This window comes from Dromaius novaehollandiae, chromosome W, assembly GCF_036370855.1.
Source record: "Dromaius novaehollandiae isolate bDroNov1 chromosome W, bDroNov1.hap1, whole genome shotgun sequence".
NCBI classification, from domain to species: Eukaryota; Metazoa; Chordata; class Aves; order Casuariiformes; family Dromaiidae; genus Dromaius; species Dromaius novaehollandiae.
The window spans coordinates 17,798,610-17,816,319 of NC_088130.1; the positions used below are offsets into that span (position 1 = coordinate 17,798,610).

The 17,710-nt window shown below is 45.9% G+C and overlaps 2 protein-coding genes across 4 annotated transcripts in view; both read right to left on the bottom strand.

The window, feature by feature from the left end:
- The window catches only part of LOC112978782 (nucleotide sugar transporter SLC35D2), a 50,863-nt gene extending 49,309 nt beyond the window's left edge, over positions 1 to 1,554 (bottom strand). For 2 of the 3 annotated variants that reach the window (XM_064500662.1, XM_064500661.1), the window contains exon 1: positions 1,218 to 1,553. In XM_064500662.1, the coding sequence (XP_064356732.1) occupies positions 1,218 to 1,348 (131 nt within the window). In that variant the 5' untranslated portion in view covers positions 1,349 to 1,553. Of the gene's footprint in view, positions 1 to 1,217 lie in introns of all 3 variants that reach the window. The other variant, XM_064500664.1, reaches the window with a different exon arrangement.
- Positions 1,555 to 2,655: 1,101 nt separating this feature from the next.
- On the bottom strand, positions 2,656 to 10,786 carry LOC135324137 (zinc finger protein 367-like). The gene is made up of 5 exons (XM_064499716.1): positions 9,979 to 10,786; positions 8,687 to 8,837; positions 6,276 to 6,395; positions 5,727 to 5,865; positions 2,656 to 5,303 (listed from the first exon to the last, which is right to left on the bottom strand). Exons 1-5 carry the CDS (start codon positions 10,351 to 10,353, stop codon positions 5,063 to 5,065), a joined length of 1,026 nt encoding a protein of 341 aa, XP_064355786.1. The 5' UTR covers positions 10,354 to 10,786; the 3' UTR covers positions 2,656 to 5,062.
- Positions 10,787 to 17,710: the final 6,924 nt, after the last annotated feature.

Here is a 17,710-nt window from a genome sequence, read left to right on the forward strand (position 1 = left end):
GGGGAGCACAGAGTGAGCCTGAAGCTGTCACTGACTGACCCTGTGGAATTGGAAGCCACATACTGCAACTGAGCCCAGGCTAATTATTTTAGAGTGCAGCAGCATGCTTAAAATTTGAATGTACTGCTTGGATTTTTGCACATAGTTGTGACTCATGATTGAAAAAATTCCTATTATGCAAGTGACTGTCCACCCAGTCTATCAGTACATAAACATTAACTAGCTTTTAACAAACATGTACCTATTAGGAAAGCACTACTTTTGCATCTGACTGAGCAGAGGTTTTGCCCATGAGATCTGCAGGCTCTGAATCATGGAGCGAATCCTTCCTTTCCATGTATAAGGAGGAAGGTAACAGCTTCGATGATCTTCCCGTGTTATGGCCGGTGACAAGATCACTACACTAATAAATACACTAACCGCACGGCACTGCCGAGGTCGGGAGGCACCTCCGGAGGTTGCCCGGTCCAGCCCCTCTGCTCAAAGCAGGGTCAGCTGCAGCAGGCTGCCTGGGGCCACGTCCAGGCAAATTCACTGACTTTGTATCAGATTATTTTACTTAAGTGAGACCTACTTACTTCCACATTTGACCTTGCTTTCTAAATAAATCGGTACACCTGGGGTCTATGTTACTGAGCTTCTGCCTCGGACCAGGACCTCCAGCGCGGCCTGGATTTACCTCACGGGGACCGCGGGGAGCTCGGCAGCCAAGGACTTGGGCCGCACGTCGGGGCGCCGAGGGCAGGCGAGCTCCCCCCCGACAAGACGCTCTCTCCTGGCACTTGAGGCACGTTATTTCGTCAGGAATTGCTCGCGGAGCCCCCGCTCCGCTAAAGCGTTCGGTCAGCAAAACACCGGTCTCGACATTCAAAATAACAAGAGATCTTAAGGGAAAAAGATTACATATTTCAAAAATACGGTGGCGGAGGGCGCTGCTACCAGCCTGCTTTTCAGGCGCGCTGCCTATTAGACATAAATCAGAGCTTAAACTGAGCAGACTGACCCCAGTCTCCAGAAACTTCTTGAAACGACCCGTTTTACGGAGCTCGGTTAACCGCCGCCCCGCAGCGCCCTGCGCAAACGCCGACGCTTCCCGGCACACGCCGCTTCCCGGCCGGCTGCTCAGCGGCCCTGGTGCCCCGGGCGGCGGCGGCGGCGGCGGCGGCGGCGGCGGCGGCGGCGGGGGGGCCCAGCCCGCCCCCCGGGGCGCTGCTCACCTGTAGGCGCTGAGCAGGGCCTTGTTGACGAGCACGATGAGGAAGGAGCACGTCCCGTAGAAGAGCGCCGAGAGCACCCTGGGCAGCGCCGCCGCGGCCGCCGGCTCCCCCGCGGCCTGCCCGGCGATCATGGCCACCGGCCGCGGGACCACGGGCGGCGGCGGCGGCGGGCAGGGCCCCGCCGCGGGCAGCGCAAGTACAGCCGCCCCGGCCCGGCCCCTCCTCCCCGACCCGGTCCCGCTCGGCCCGGCCCGGCCCGGCCCGGGCGGCAGGAAGGCGCCCGCCCGCCCGCGCGGCCCCAGGGCTCCCCCTGGCGGCGCGGGGCGGCGCTCCGGGGAGGCGGCGGTGGCGGTAAAAGCGGGTTTAAAACGCTCCCTCACAGGCGGCCGGGTGGCCGCGCCAAGCCAAGCCTGGGGGCTAGCGCGCCCCTTTCTCCCTCGTCTCCCAACTTTTAATTCGCTATTTGCAGGGCGCAGCCTCCTCCCCCGCCGCCGGTGCGCAGGGCTGCACCGCGGGGCCGCTCGGGGAACAAGTGCCTGTACGTGTATAGATACATATGTACACACACACACACACACACACACACACACACACACACACACACACGGCTTCACCTTCTTCCCCCCCAGGGGCGGTGGGCTGTTACAGAAAACCTGAGTTTTATGCATGGGTTTATTCCAGAGGAAAACAGGAAACGAGAGTGCTAGCAATCCCAAACTCAATGGTTTGCTTTTTAAACAGATTTTTTTCCAATTCATGAAGGTATAAAATATCGCAAAAGCCACAGTGAGAACTATCAAGATTTAATCCCTGCTGCCAAGCATTTCCTCACAGACGCTGGCTCAGTTCTTTTGGGAAGGTTGTGCATGATAAAAATCTAGCATGACAAAATGCTGCTGATTCTGTAGTTTCAAAGTGCGTAATACATGGTCTGATGGGGAAGATGAGTTAGCTGTCAAAGTAGTACTACACTTGTGTCTACTCTCACCCCACTCTCACCAGAAAAAAAGCTCTCAACTATAAGTACGTGGGAAATCCAGCATCTATACACACTTGCATTCTTGAAAAGCAGAAAAGAGGTAGAAAGGTAGAAAAAGAGGTAGAAAAAGAAAAAAAAGACAGCTGAAGTACTGCTGTCCATCTCTAGGTTAAAGCGGTTTCAAGAAGTTCTAACCCCTGCCTGCTTACCAGCTTCTGGTTGCTGCATCACATCAGACCTGTTCTTTATTTCAAATTAATTTTCAAAATTTTGTCAAAGAACTCGAAAGAATTGGCCTCTGAACACACTTTAAAAAGGTTAACTTATAAATGTGTGAAATTTCAGCAAACAGGAAAAATGAATACCTTTATGTTCTGTTATGTGTCACACTGATAAGATTATAGAAGTAAGGAAGAGCAGAAGTATTAAGAATTACCAAATACCACACACATGCTAAACTTGAAAATTAAACCAGCCTTTTATTCAAAGCACCTATTAAAATGACAGCATATTTACTCTTCTGTTGTTAAGTCATGCCAAACTACAACTTAATCTTATGAAGCATAGAACACTTCAAGGTATCTTGTATGCAATCACTTTTTAATAAAACAAAAAGCAGTCTTCCACACCTCAGTTTTTTTACTTGGTATTTTACATCCTACATGTCACTTAGACAAAAATGCTTGAGCTGTCTGGATTTTGTCTACAGCTAGGTAGAATTCAGTATACCTGTCACGCTGGACAAATATTCTGCAAGTTGTCCAAAGCATTACAGCTGATTAGGAAGATCAATTTATTGAAATAAATTACGACTTCAACCTGCAACTGGCTGGTGATTACACAATCTCGTGCCCTGTGAAATAGTACTCAGAAGCAATTTTCAAGATTCACAAGTACAAAAGATTAACACTCAGGACTTATATTAGGATCAGACTATTTGTATGCAACCAACTGAATGGTCAAAAAGACTTAATTGGTTCTAAAAGTTCTGAACTGACACCCATCAATTGCCAGGCAGTTTTACATAGGCTAAGAAGCCCAGAAGGATTACAAAGTGTTTTGTTTCCTTAAGCCCAAAAGACTCGAAAGAGAAACAAATAAGCCTGAAGTCGACAAAGTTTAGGAACTGAAAACAGAAATTAAACCGTATCATTGGTGCAAAAACTAATTACATTCAATGAAGGTGATTTTTTTTTAAAAAAATCTGATTATTCTCTAGTTAAGTGCATCAATAAATGATTTTAAACAAACGAGGTTAATACAATTTTCTACCACAGCAGGTATCAATTATCAGAGAACATAATCCAATAGTTGCAGTTTCTGCTGTAAAATTACACTATATTTCTTAAACAGCTGTATGCATCTAGTCAGTCTATATCAAGTAATTGAACAATTTTTTCCTCTTGATAAAGCAAGAGGGAAAGTGGCTTCCCTTCTCATCTGAATTTCCTGACCTTCAATGAGAGGGAGGAATTAAGAGCAAGCAGGTCAGTAAATATGAATTACTAACACCCCTAAAGCAGTAGCTCCACTGGGGAAAAAAAAAAAAAGAGCACATCCAATTTGAAAACAAAATTTTGTTAGCCTATTAGGAATCTCTGGTTGCCTTCCAAGCAAAATACAGAAAAAAAAATAATGTGAGACAATGGTATTTGAAAGTAGATAGTATTCATGAGGTGACAAGATGTCCTGCTAAACATTTTCTATCTGCATCTGAGAGTACTAGGCAGTGTTCTGCAACGTCCTTTACTTGGGAAATATATGAAATCACATAGTTAGCACACCTGCAACTACCTTTGGAAGCCTATTTTCTAGTTGTATAGTGAACTGCAGTGTTTAATTGATAGCTGTGCTACAGTTAGTGAACACAAAATCAGCATGTTATCCTGAAGTAAAGCAATAAGGTGGCTTTATGCACAGGAAGTATGGAGGCTTCTATTTGCTAATAATCATATAAAAGCAATACTTTAAAACTTAGTGTTTGCTAATAAGAGATCTAAAATAGTTTACTACAAATCAATACCACCCTGTAAATACCCCCTTTATTAACAAAAACAAGTGCCAAATCATTACAGGGTCCAAAAATATCTCAAAAAATATTACCAATTGTTTACCTTTGTCTAGACTTTGCAAGACTAATCATTTTCAGATAAACCCAACAATGTGCAAAGGTTCCTAACATCATATGTTAGGAATAACAAGTGCTACTCAAACCAAAAGATTCTGCTGAGATCAAATCAAAAAACATAAAATAGCAAAGTCAAGTCTCATACCTTGAGCAGTCACAGTGAAGATCCTGAACTATCTTAGTTTCCTGCATGAAGCAGTTTCTTCCCCTCTACGAGTTGAGATATCTAAGCTTTGCCTTCTGCCTTAGTGATACTAGGTAAAAATATACTGACGTTAGAAAACATGGTTCCATTGCTGCTTACAGTATTTTCACACCTGCCACTTAATATAATTTTGCTTAAATAGTCAGATAAATACTTTTCCTTTTGTCAGCCTTCTTTGGCCACACGTACCATTCTGCTAACCACAAACACTGGGTTCAGAAAGTGCTTCCTGTGAAAACTGCTTCAAATAAATGAGTTAACCTTGCAAAATCTAGCTTCTCACAACATGTAATTTGTCCACCCTGCATTATGCAGTCCCATATTTACAAAATACTTAAAAACTTTACATCTATCTTTTACCTTACAAAAAGTGCAATTCTCTCACCCCATGTTATGAGGCAACAACATTCTTCATAAATTCTACAGAATAGCAGCCTATGATAAGCAAATAAGGTGCTTAGCTTATGCCCAGGATCTAACTGGTTAAGTACCACCAGGAAGTACATTTTGTATAGGCAGACCCTGTTCCTATACTACTGTCGCAGTGGTGCCACAGCTAGGTTTGCAAGCTCAATGAGAGCCAATGCGCCATGCATGCGTTCACGCTGTTCCTGAAGGCGGCGGCGGTGAGCAGCTGAATGAGCGCCGTTTTTGTCTTCATCATCCTCTTCATCAGACTGGAGATATTCCATTGGGTCCTGCTGTTCCTGATCCGTTTTCTGGATTGCTTTACTCTTCAAAGCAGGAGCACGCTGTTCTCTAGTCTCCCAGTATCTAAAAATCAAAGGCAGAGAATGCTTTTAAATTATGTAGAACTCACGCACCAACTACCATTCAAAGCTGACAAAAACCTCCCTAGTACTGAGACTAATGAATGCATTTGGTTTTATCTTTCAACCCTTCTATGGTGGTATTTAAGCTGTCAGAGGCCTCCTTTGCTCAGCATTTTTAGCAGGTTCTCTTCAAACAAACAGAAGTGAAGAAGCAAAAACAGATGAGAAAAGGCCCCACGAGGAACTTTGTCTTAACCAGCAGTCAACACTTCTCAAAGAAAAGGCAAGACGGGGCTGAATCATGCTAAGGAATAGCCAGTTTTGGATTGTTAGGGTTTTTTGCCCCTAAGAATAAGCCACAGAGTGACTTTCTCAGGCCACTGTTAGGACTTTAGAGAGAGATCACAGCGTAAGGAGAACTTACTTTGCTAGCCACTCAGCCACAGCTTTGTTATCAGCTGTCTGTTTTTTACCGAGTCTGTCTGTGAGTTCTTCCCTCTTCAGCCGGGCATAGGGATGCTTGGGGCAATGACGGTTTGCATGTGTGAATCTGCTTAAACAGCCTTAAAAAACAGAAAATACCAATGGACAGCATGTTAAGGAAAGCAGTCAACCAACACAAAAGCCTAACATCTGCGGGATGAAGATGCTGCTGAATCTAACCTTCCACACTCCACAAAAACCTGCATTCTACTGAGAACAGCAAGCTCAACTTGCATGCCCACACCACGCCCAAGCATTTTTTACATCCATATCAACTGATGCAATTGCTGACAACCTGCTTGTATAATATATGCAATTCTTACATATAAGTCTGCATGATTATGCACAGATTTTGCGTGGCTCCTCCCTTCCTTAGATGTTCCTCCAAAGTTAAGGTCCAAAGCTGAGTGCTGCCACATGAGCATGCATACATTCCCAGTACTAGATTGACCCTAGTTCTGAACGCACAAGTTACCCTCCGGTGGCTCACCATTCTCTGAGCAGACGAAAGGCTTTTCCCCTGTGTGAAGACGCTGGTGAGTTTTGAGCTGCCCACTCTGAACAAAGGCTTTCCCGCAATCTGGGTAGTCACACAAATAAGGCCTTTCACCTTCAAAACAATGACAGAACAGATTTGTGAAAGAAGAGTCATCATAGTATCCCATAGTGGTCCTTGGCTTGAGACTTACACAATCAGGCTCTCCTTTTACTCCCTCAGACACTCGTGCCTACTCAAAAAGCCTTTGTATACCAGACACCAGAGACCTACTGTTACCCCAAACAGATATTTATGTCAAAGTACATATTAAATGCTACTGGATTTTTCCAGTCACACTGAAAGTCAGCTTCACATGGATTGAAGTGGAAGATAACCCTAAAAGGCATAAAAAGGAGGGGCTGAGGACCATGCAGAAAATGGCAGGCCTCACTTTTTTTCCTCTGTGAAAAGAATGGACTTCCTTCTATGCCACTGTCAAGTTGGGTGGGTTTTTTTGTTTGTTTGGGGGTTTTTTTGAGTGCAGTAGAAATTTGGGTAAGGCAGAAAAAGAACCATTGCACATTGCATTTGCAGTTGGTGTAGTGCTCTATCATAGAGCCATCCTTACTTCTGTTCAATTTGAGTAGGCGATGCAGTGGCAAGTCATACCACTGTTCTCTACCTTTGAAAACTACTAAGGAAGAAAACTTAATAGTGTACTGGTTTCCTGTAAGGCTGCAGAACTACAGTCATGGCAGCATCTCAGCACTTTTGGTATAAGGAATGGCAATTTGAGAGAAGAGATGAATTTGGTGATGTTTTTCCCTCTGAGCATTGCATCTTGCTCTTCAGAGTCTAAGTCCTCAGTCTTTCATGATAGTTAGGTTTTTTTTGGGGGGGGGGGGGGGTCTTTTTGTTTAAGAAGTTTTTTGACATAAATCTTTCCTAAAGCATTGGTATAGCTACAAATAATACAGTTATTAAACTTGTGTGGAATGAAACACACACAGTATATTGTATACATAGCTTCCTACAGTAGAGCAGGTTATAGACAGAACAAAATTACAAACAAGTAATGTAATTCAAGTTATAACCAAGTATGTTTTATCATTAATGGAAGCTGAACTAGGGCAATAATTGAGGTCAACAATACAGGGATGTATAACATTGCAGAAGCATTATCTTAGAGAATATTATTGGACTTTTTAAAAAAACTGAAATGGATAAACAGAGGGACAAACTTTTTCTAGACTTCAGTCAAGAAAGCTCTCTTAGGCCAACCATGAAGGAGGACTTTCATATGGAAACTGTAACAACAGGAATGGGAAGAACAGAGATAGCAGGTATCTCCTCCCTGTCTCTCAAGAAAGTATGACTGGGTGCATGCTTGCAAAAGTGTCCCATGCCACCACTCTTCAGGAAAGACAACTAGAAGGTGATGCGGCCTTACTAAGTCAGCAGAGAAACACGAGGGTGAATTCTCAGTTAAGTAGTCCACGTTTAATTCCCAGTTCGACACATAACTCAAGCAAGCGAAATAAAGACATCTTTTGATGAGAAAGCATGAAGAAACTAGCCTTTATTATTAGCATACACAGTCTTGTCTTATTTTAGTCAGAAAAAAAAGACAAGAACCAAGAGCTTTATGTTGTTCTTTTTAAAAGTCTATGATAGATCAGACTTTATTGCAAAAACACAGAGTCTTGTTAGAATGTAAAGAAAAAAACCTGTACTTAATGTAAAAAACATCTCCCATTCAGTCCAAGTTCAACTGGGCATTGAGTGAGCTGATACTGCATTTTAACTGAACCGTGATTTGCCTTCTAGAGATGCTTTATATTTACAGTTTGGTAAATTAAAGTGACTACTTCCAGCCCAGGAAATAAATTCTAAATAAGGAGATAGTAAGGGAAGACAACAGAACAGTGATTTTAAGCATTTTAAGTCTTTTCTCAACATTTAAGCTACACAATTAAGGTATTACATTGTCCAAATTGCCAGTTTCTTTTTAAGATATGTTCTCCTCTAACAGATACTCTTCAGTTACTATGTGAAAACTACACAAACATAAAGGAAACTGGCTCTCGCTTACATAGAACAGGCAGTCAGAATGAAAAATATTGTCAAGCGCAGAACACCAAGCTTTGGAAAAATTTTCCTCCTGCTAAGCAAATCTCTGACAATAGCAGATAAAATATTTACACTATTTGCCAAATTGCTACTACAGTTACCCAGTTGACAAAAGAAGTTACACAAAGACTTATTTTTCCCCGATTACACTATCATGCCTTAGGAGGAGAGTACAATTAATTTAACTGTTATGTTAAAAAATTAACTGGTTAAGGGTTCCCCCCCGTGTCCTTGGCTCTTTGTAAATTGTTTATATCAGCTAGTCACATCTTCCTTTTAGTCTCTTCACTTACCAGTATGGGTTCGTTTGTGTGCCTGCAGCGATTTCTCTCGTGGAAACACCCTGTTGCAGATATTACAACGTATTCTGCTAGAGGAATGCTCTCCTTCATTTATCAGGTCACGAACTGTGTCTGCTCTTGGTCGGCCACGTCTTATCCCATCCTGCGTTAAAGTAATTAAGAAACTGAAGTACCATGCTTTTCCATGTAAGCAATTTAGCCTCCCCCCCGCCCAAGCCATCCAACCCTTTATAGGCAGGAACAACTTTCCCTGCAGGAACTTACACATAAGTTACCGATTCAACAGAAGAATGGTGTAAAAATTTTCCCAGTTTAGTTTTTAAACCAAACTGATTAGAGACCCAAGCAATTACGTATTTCTGAACTAGTCTACCACAGACAGCAAAAAGCAAAATTCAGAGTGGTACAACCTAAATGCAGTTTTTGAAAATATACAGCAATACGGGTACTCTTGCATAAACTCAACATAATTGGAGGACTTGCTAAAATAATACACGGGAGAGCACAGGCTTTTTCCACGGAAGACCTCGGCGCAGGAATAACACATATAGCATTCTCCCAAAAATATTTTTGTACAGCCGTCATGTAGATCTGCCCAAAGACGGGTGATACAGCAGAGCTGCGCAACCGAAGCCTGAACTCCCTTAAGAATACAGCTTATGACTCAGAGGAGTCACCAGATGGCAGCAGCAGGTTTTTTAGTCTTCTCCCCCCGACACGTGCCCGCGGAGGCAGCCCGCAGCTGTCCCGCTCCGCCTGGCGTGCCTCCCGCAGCCGCTACAGTAGCTTCTAGAAGCAGCGGTACAGCCCGCAGGCACTGAGGCAGCCGCCTCCGGGAGGTCACGGACGGAAAAACCAGCACGAACCGGGCCGAGCCACACAGCCCGGGCGGCACCACCAACGGTCGCTCTCGCCCTTGCCTAGGGGCGCCACTGCCCGCCGAGGGGGGACCCCCTCCCCCCGCCCCAGCGCGGCCGTTGGCGGGTTACGGCCCCCCGCCGCGCGCAGGCCGTTAGGAGTCGTTCCGTTCCCCCCCCCGCCGCAGGCACGCGGCAGGACCCCGCCCCCGCCCAGGCGCGCCCCGCCCCGCCCCGCGGGCAGGGCCCGGCCCCCGCGCGTGACGCCAGCGCAGCGCGCGCGCCGCACCCGGAAGTGACTTCACTTTAAATCTCCGGGAGGAGCCAGGCGCGGAGGGCAGGGAGGGAAGGGGGAGGGGCGGGCGCGGCGAGTCCCCCTTTAACTCCGCGGCCCCCCCCCCCGCTCCGCGCCCCCGCCGCGCTCACCTTCAGGTGGCCGCTGCCGCCGCCGCCGCCGCTGCTGCTGCTACTACTGTCCGGGCTGGCCGCCTCCTCGTCCTCCCCGGCGGAGGCTCCGGCCGCGCCGCCCCGGGGCGGCGGGGCGGGGGAGGCGGCGAGGGTGGCGGCGGGGCCGCCGGGGCTGAGGGTGACGTTGTGCGCGTTCTCGCCCCAGCGCCAGGGGTACACCATGAAGTCGCTGAAGCCCGGGCTGGTGGGGACGGGCGGGACGGGCGCCGGCTCCTCGCCGCCGCCGGCGGAGGACGGCTTGATCGGGGTGGTTTTGATAACGGAGACCAGGACGCGCTTCGGCGAGTCCTGGCAGAAGATCACCGGGGGGCCCGGCGGCGGCCGCTCCGCCATCGCCGCCCCCTCGCGGGCACCGGCACGGGAAGGGGTGGGGGGAAAGCTCCGCAGCGGCTCAGCCCCGCTCTCCGCGTCTCGGCGAGGCGAGGCGCGGGGGTGCCACCGGGGCCGCTTCAGCCGCTCATCGCCGGAGACGGCGGCTCCGCGCGGGGTCCCGGCGCCTCCCGCCCTCCCCGGCCACCACCGAGCCGATCCGCAGAGTCAGCGGCGGCCACCGGCCATAGCGACGCCCGGGGCGAAGCCGCCGCAGCCTCCCCGCACCTTTCCGAAGCGGCGCCGGCTCCCGCTCGCGCCCCTGGTCCCGGCGACGCCCGAGGAGGAGCCGCCGCCGCGACCCCTCCGCGCCCACAGCCCAGGCCGAGCCCCAGCTTTTCCCGCGTTACATTTCGCGCCTGGGCGTCACCAATCACCGAACCCGGCGCTGGCGTCACCGAGCGGCAGTTCCCGCTAGCCAACCGCGCGGGGAGGACGGGAAGGCCACGCCCGCGGGGGCGGAGCCCGCCCTCCCTCCTACCGCCCTATTGGCCAGGCGCCCGCACGATTGGCAGAATTCGAAACTGACTGGGCTCGCGGGCTGCGGGTGGGCGCCTCTCCCGCCTCCCGCCCGCTTCCCCTCCGCGGGGGCTGCCTGGCCGCTGATTGGCCCGCCGCGGCGAAGGGGGTGGAGCCGGCCCGCCCGCTCGAGCTTGGCGCGCGCTGTTGTTGTTTCGCCTCCCGGGCCAATCGCGGCGGCCGCGGGCGCTGGCGCGCCCGGCTCGCGGCGGGGCGCGGCGCGGCGCGTCACGTGCGGGGTTTAAAGGGGCGGCTGCGGCGGCGGGAGGGGGCGAGAAGAGGCGCTGCTGGTGGCGGGGGTGGGGGGGAGAGGCGCTTTGGGCGGTGGGGCCCCGCTGCCGGCGGCAGGGTGGGGCCGGGGTCTGTGCCCTTCACGGAGGGCGGCCTTCCCTTGCCGCGGCTCAGTCCTCAGCGACGGGGGGCGGCTGCGGGCCGCACGCGGCGGTGGGGGGGGGGTAGCGGCGCGGCCGTTGCGGCGCGCGGCGGCCGTTGCGAGGCGCGAGCGCGCGGCCGCGCCCTGTGAGGCGGTGCTGCGGCGCGGGAGCCGGCGGGTGCCGCCTCCCCCCGAGCGGAGCTGGCGCTGGGGGCGGCTGCGGCGCGGGGGGAAATGCCCGGCTCGGCGTTAGGCCGCGGCGCTGCATCAGCGGCTCGGCTGCTCCTTCCCCCCCCGCTCCGTTAAAGTAATTTGCACCAGCCGCGTCCAAGTTGGCGGGTCCTACGCTGTCAGTGCAGGGAGCGGTGCTGTTTCGCGGTGGTTGGCCGTGCGCGGTCCGGGCGGGACTGCCTTACAGGCTTCCCGCTAGACAGCCTGACCTACACCGACATGTTACCGCGGACTGAGTGGGGCATGAGTCCCAAACGTGTAGGCAGTCAGTAGGAGCTGGGTGGCAAGCACCTGCATGGAGTTAGCCCCGGATTTCCATTGCTTCATAAATTCCAATAAATCTGTGTGAATGAGGAAGTTTTTGAAATGTATCTAGTACATTTAATCCTAATTTTCTAAAAGTTCCTAATTTTAATATCATACTACTGTCTTTTTAATATTTCAGTTTAATACAGCTGTCTAGTTATTTGTGCTGTAGTTACTAACATGGTATTTGTGAATCTAAATTTGTAGCTTGCATCCTTTGAAACTAAGACCCAGTCAAACTCTCCCATCTGTTAGCACAAACTGCTGCAGCTGGGAACAGAGACTGCAGTTCCACATGGATGCAAGGCTCCTGCAAGCACAGGATGATGGGATCTGTGTCAGCTTTTACTGGATCCACGTGAGTAGAAGAAATGTGGCCGAATACTGAAAGATTTGGTGATAAGGAGGAATAATATGGTAATACAGTGGAATACATTGATCTAGCTTTATCTGGTAAAAACCTGAAAGATCAGTCATGTGTTTGGCTTTTGAATTTCAAGCTAGGTGTTGTGCCTCATTTGCTAAATCCTTTTGCAGTCTGATTACTTGAAATAAAAACATACACTGGCTTTATGATAAAATACAGCTGCACTTCATTTATCTTATGCTGCGTTTATGCATTTTGTTAAGCAGTAGACCTCATTAATATAATGCAGGAGGGCATTTCTCCTGGTGTTTGGTTCAGGCCTTTTAACATGAAGATAACTAGTAATAGTAAAGTAATATTCTACTTTTTCTCTCACCATCTTATCATCATAGTGAGTTGCACTGAGTAGTTGCCAATTATGAAAGAAGTAACTCATATTTGTTTACACTAGTAGCTAAATTCTGACTCCACTATCAAAGGCGTAAGGAAGCCAAGTAAAACTAATTAAAGTTTCTTTCTCTGCTCGGATTTATTCTTTGCAGTTTGTATGCTGCAGGATGCTGCCCTGTAAGAGTGTTAGCAACCACACTGTTGGCAGGAACAAGAAAATGCAGGGGAAGCAAACTTGCAGTGTGTGACTACTAACTAAACCTCCTCCAGATAAATAGGAAACCCCTATCTGATCCTCTTAAAATGTAGAGCCTACTATTGGGCTACAATACTCAGTACCTATCCAGAGATAGGTAGCCTTTTGTTATTAATGACAGTTCAGTTTGACACAATTACCCTTTTGTTACAAAACAAACAAACAAAGAAACACTAATTACTACTTAGGTAAATTCTTGTCCATCCCCAGCTTCTGAAACTCAGTATTGCTTGTGACAGTCCTACTACTACTATAACAATTACTTAACAGGTCAGACGGAAAACATGACAGCCTGTAACTTTCATTACCAGAATGACAACACAGGTCTTCATACACTTGGCTCTGTCACACTTAAAAGCTTCAGGTCTAAAAATAACCTGGAGAAGAAACTTCCTGTAAGAAAATAATGTTGCAGTGGAGTGGTTGTACAGGAGAGATATTGTAAAATGTATTTGGGGGAAAAAAATGGCTGGTTTATTAAAATAATTGCACCCCAAAACCAAACTGTGAAAGCCCTTCATAATTTTCCAAAGCCGTTGGTGCTTCAAGTAGCATGTGTTTGCTTAGGAACTCCAGTTACTGATAGAATTAACATTAGAGTTCAGTACATATAATAGTATACAGTGTCAATTGATATAAGGCAGTAAAGACAGTACTGAGTAACTAAATAGCTCCGTAATTATTCTATGCTACCTCAATGTACATGTTAAATTTTGTAATGACATTCAAAGACCAGGCTGCAGATTAACTTTGTTACATGGCTCTCCTTGTTTAAATATCTAATTAATGCCAAATAATAGATCTTTGTTATGAGAATTAATAGAAACCGCCAAAGAGAAGGAAGAGGTGATGTGATGCCACTTCTGATACTGTAACTACTCTGCCCATGGTGTTTCATGGAATTGTAACAATTACCAAAGTGAGAGAAGGGGCATCTTTGTCCAAATCCTACTGCCAGTAATAGGAAGAGTTAAAAACAGAGAGAACGTGCATACAGGATGTGCATGGAATGAAGAACTTAAAATGCACTGCCTTTGAGTATGCACAATCATTATATATAAAGTTTTAATAGATCATTTAACTTTATGTAAAACCAGTTTTCAAATAATTATATGAGCTATAGTATTTAACACATTTGGTATGTTTACTGTAGATATTATTTTGATGATATACTCTTAGGTTAATGTATAAAAGTATATAGTTAGAAACAAGAAAGAGTTCTCTCTAAGAAGCAGAGAAGCAAGGTAATGAAATATTATACAGACTGCCATCAGATCACATCCTATTTAATGTTTCAACAAAGTATATCTTTTATTACCCATGAGGTAGTAGTCAGGGAAATAGTGAAAGGATAGGGGGAAAGAAGTCAAAAGAAAACAAGGAAAAGCACCTGCATTCTATCAGGCTAGTTAGACTCAAAAAGAGTATTATAATTCAGGACTTTAAGGACAATAAACTCTTTTAGAATAAAAATTTGGACAACAAGCTCTATCTTAGGTCATTAAAAGCTGTATTTATCAATTTAAGTGAAACAAAATAGATATATGTAATAAATGAAGAGAAAAGAAGGTACTTTGTCTCTCTTGGGCATGCTTCAAATATTTCTAGTGATATTCATAAGTTCTGACCAGAAAGCTTTGAGATGATGATGGCCTTTGGGTAGATACAAACAAATACTTAACCATACTGCAAGTAACTTTACTATATTTTGTAATATGAGTTTATGCAATAACTTAGTAATAGTCATAATATCTATTTGTGTGTTTATAACTGCATTTTCCACATTCTGCTTTATATCAAATCAGCTGTGCTTTTAAGACAATACAGTTGTTGCGTTATTAGTTCACCTGAGGCCAGCTACAAATGCTCCAGAGGGGAGGAAACAGAATGAGGTGAGCATGGCCATAATGATGATGTATTGCCATCTCTTTTTGTGAAGGCAATGGAAGAACAGTAGTTACTGTGAGTAGGTCCGTCTTTAGTGGCATCACTCTTTATTGCGTGGCCTAAAACTTCATGTAGTTAGAGTTCAGTGATAGTATATTGCTAGAAAAGTTATGAAATGGCTTGATGTCACTAAGTGACACAGTGTTACACTCTCTACCTGTTTAGGTGCCCAGCCCCAGAGCAGGACCTTGAGCCCTGAGGTAGGTTTGGGAGGTTTCCATGCTGGGCAGGGGACGGTTAGGAACTTGAGAATGAGATTGATGGGGTGGGGAGGAGAGTGGCCATAGGAAAGGTGAAGGACAGGATACCCCTCACTGGTGGTTAAATGCCTTGCTGTAAAGGTCAGAGGAACATCAGCCTCCATTTGGGATTCACTGCCTCCTGTAATTAGGCACCTTTGAACTTCAAAAAAAAAAAAAAAAAAGAAAAAAAGAAAAAAAAGAAACAACCCACAAACAAACAACAAAAAAAAAGAAGCAAGGGGTCATTTGGTGAAAGCACCATATTCCAAACCTATACATGCTCAGGAAGCTGGGCCTTCTGTACTTGTGTAGAGTATTTCATGACTGAAATAAGATGAGTGATCTGCTGTCAGAGAGGTTAGGCACCAGTGCTGAGCACTGCAAATGTGTTATTCAGACTCCCAGTAATCCCAGCAAATTTGTAATCATACCAAACCTGTCATTGTTATTTATTCAAAGTGCAAATTCAGGCAAAATGTTCTATTTCATGCCAAAAGTTAAATTCATGTATTCTTTGTCCATCTCTTTTTACTGTTTTGTAAGTTGTTTCTGTAACTTAAGAAGCATGCAGAGATGTTAAATGTCGCAAAAAGGTGCAAATGGAAAGATTACAAGTTCACTTTAAGAATATCTGCCCATGCAAGACTTTTAATCAGTTTTGGGTTTGAAATGTATGTTGAAGTAAGGCCTGGAAAAGACTTGGTTGTTTTAGTTAATGTGTTGTACTTTCTCCAGAGAGGGACAGGACAAAGTAGCTTTCCAAATCCTTCTTTTCATGGAAAACCTCTCTTTTTACAACACAAGGCAGCTATTCAGGGGCAAGCACAGTTTATCTAGATAAATGTTTCTTATACAGTATTTTATTACTGCATCATATTTGTGGAAATATCTTTAGAAACCTCCATTTTATTGTTAATTACATTATAGCTAGCTGTTTTTTTACAATTTAAAAATTGTGCAGAAATAGTGATAATATATTGCTGAGTTAGCAAAAATTCCTGCTCCATTTTGAAGTGTCTCAGAATGTAAGAGATCAGACTGGACTACCAGGATTTTATGAAGCTGTTTGTGAGCAGATAATATCCCTTACTTAGCTGCTGTCACTATTTCCATTGATGCTGTCTTAAATGAGGAAGATGCTATAAAAGGCACACAGTATTTTAAGTTACTTAATTTTATTCTATAGCAAACAGTACAGGTAAGGTGACATACCATGCATAAGTAGACCTGCATGAAAGCTAGGGGAGATGCAGCAATTGTTTTGCAGGGCTTGGACTAATATATGAATGCACGACAGACTTCTTGGGCTGTTTTACTGTGGTGTGCCCAGACCTATCTGTGCTCTGAAACAGAGGGAGGAAACGGTTATCTGCTTTGTTTCGGGTCCCATGTGTTGAAGTACTGGAGGAAGTCTGATTTAGTTTCAAGGTCCTGCACCAGGGATAAGATTAGTTTCCAATCAAGGTGGGGTTGTGCAGTGAAGTTATCAACTAGCATGTTTTCTAGTAATAGAGGAAGTATGTTTGCCACTAAGGATTACAATAAAAACATAATCTTGTCACAGAAATCACTACTCTAATTGGCACTTTTTTGGCAATTGAGTCAGAATGGCTGAGATTTTTATAGCATGTGTTATTACTGCTGATAAGGCTGGGCAGGGATGTTTTGTCTGTGCAGTCATCTGTTCCCAGTGAATACACAGCATTCGGTCTCCAGGAATGTTTGCCTTGTTGACTGTATTTATAAAACTCGGAAACAAGATTGCTTGCATACGCGCAGTTTTACATGACTAAATTTTAGGGACAATTGAGAAGTTTCATTCAGTATTTTTGCTGTACATAGCAGCTGTTCAAATTAAATTATAAAACATACATGTCTCACTGTAATGCTGCATTTTTAAGCTGTTCAGCTGTTTAAAATATAATTACACATGCTCTTTGAGATCCAAGGGTTTTGTTAACATTGCTGTTTTTGTAAGCAGAAAAGAGACAACTCTCAAACTTTTTGGAAGTGCCAGGCTAGCCTGTGTGAGTGTATTAGCTACCTAAAGCTGAGCCGTTCTTAGAGTCCAAGATACTCATATGCTCTGTCTTTCATTAAAGCCACTCATTAAGAGGTGGATTGTATCCAAAGACTGTTGGTTAAACATCTGATGATGACAAATTCTAAGCTCTGACTAAATAGCCTAGCCTGGAATGCATATATAAATGTATAGGCAATTTTGGGAAGCAAGAGCAGAGATGAAAAGAAGTTATTTGCCCACATCCTTATTATCAGAGCAAGCTCAGTCCCCTTCTGCAAGGCACCCGTGCTCCCAAGTGTCTGCACTGTGTTGTGTGTTCTGCAAACTGAAGCAAAAGGCGCTGGACTGTCCATGTTTGTGCCTCCATAGCTGCCTTTATAGCGACTCGACCCCTGGGAGAAGGTAGACAGAGTTCAAGAGCGGGCAGACTCAAAATTTAATATTTATCCTTAGCTGCTGCATGCGCAATACCCCTGCCTACAAGAAGCCCTGCCTTTGCACGCTGCAACTCCGTGCACTCGAAATGGACTCTTCTTTCCTGCAGCCTCCAGTTTCAGCACTGAACTTTCACTGCTGAGTTGAGGCTTCCAGATTTCCTTTGATCAGATGCCTTTCTTGAATCTAAGGAATTCGAAGCACTCTATTTTCCTCTGTCTCTCCCAGTCAT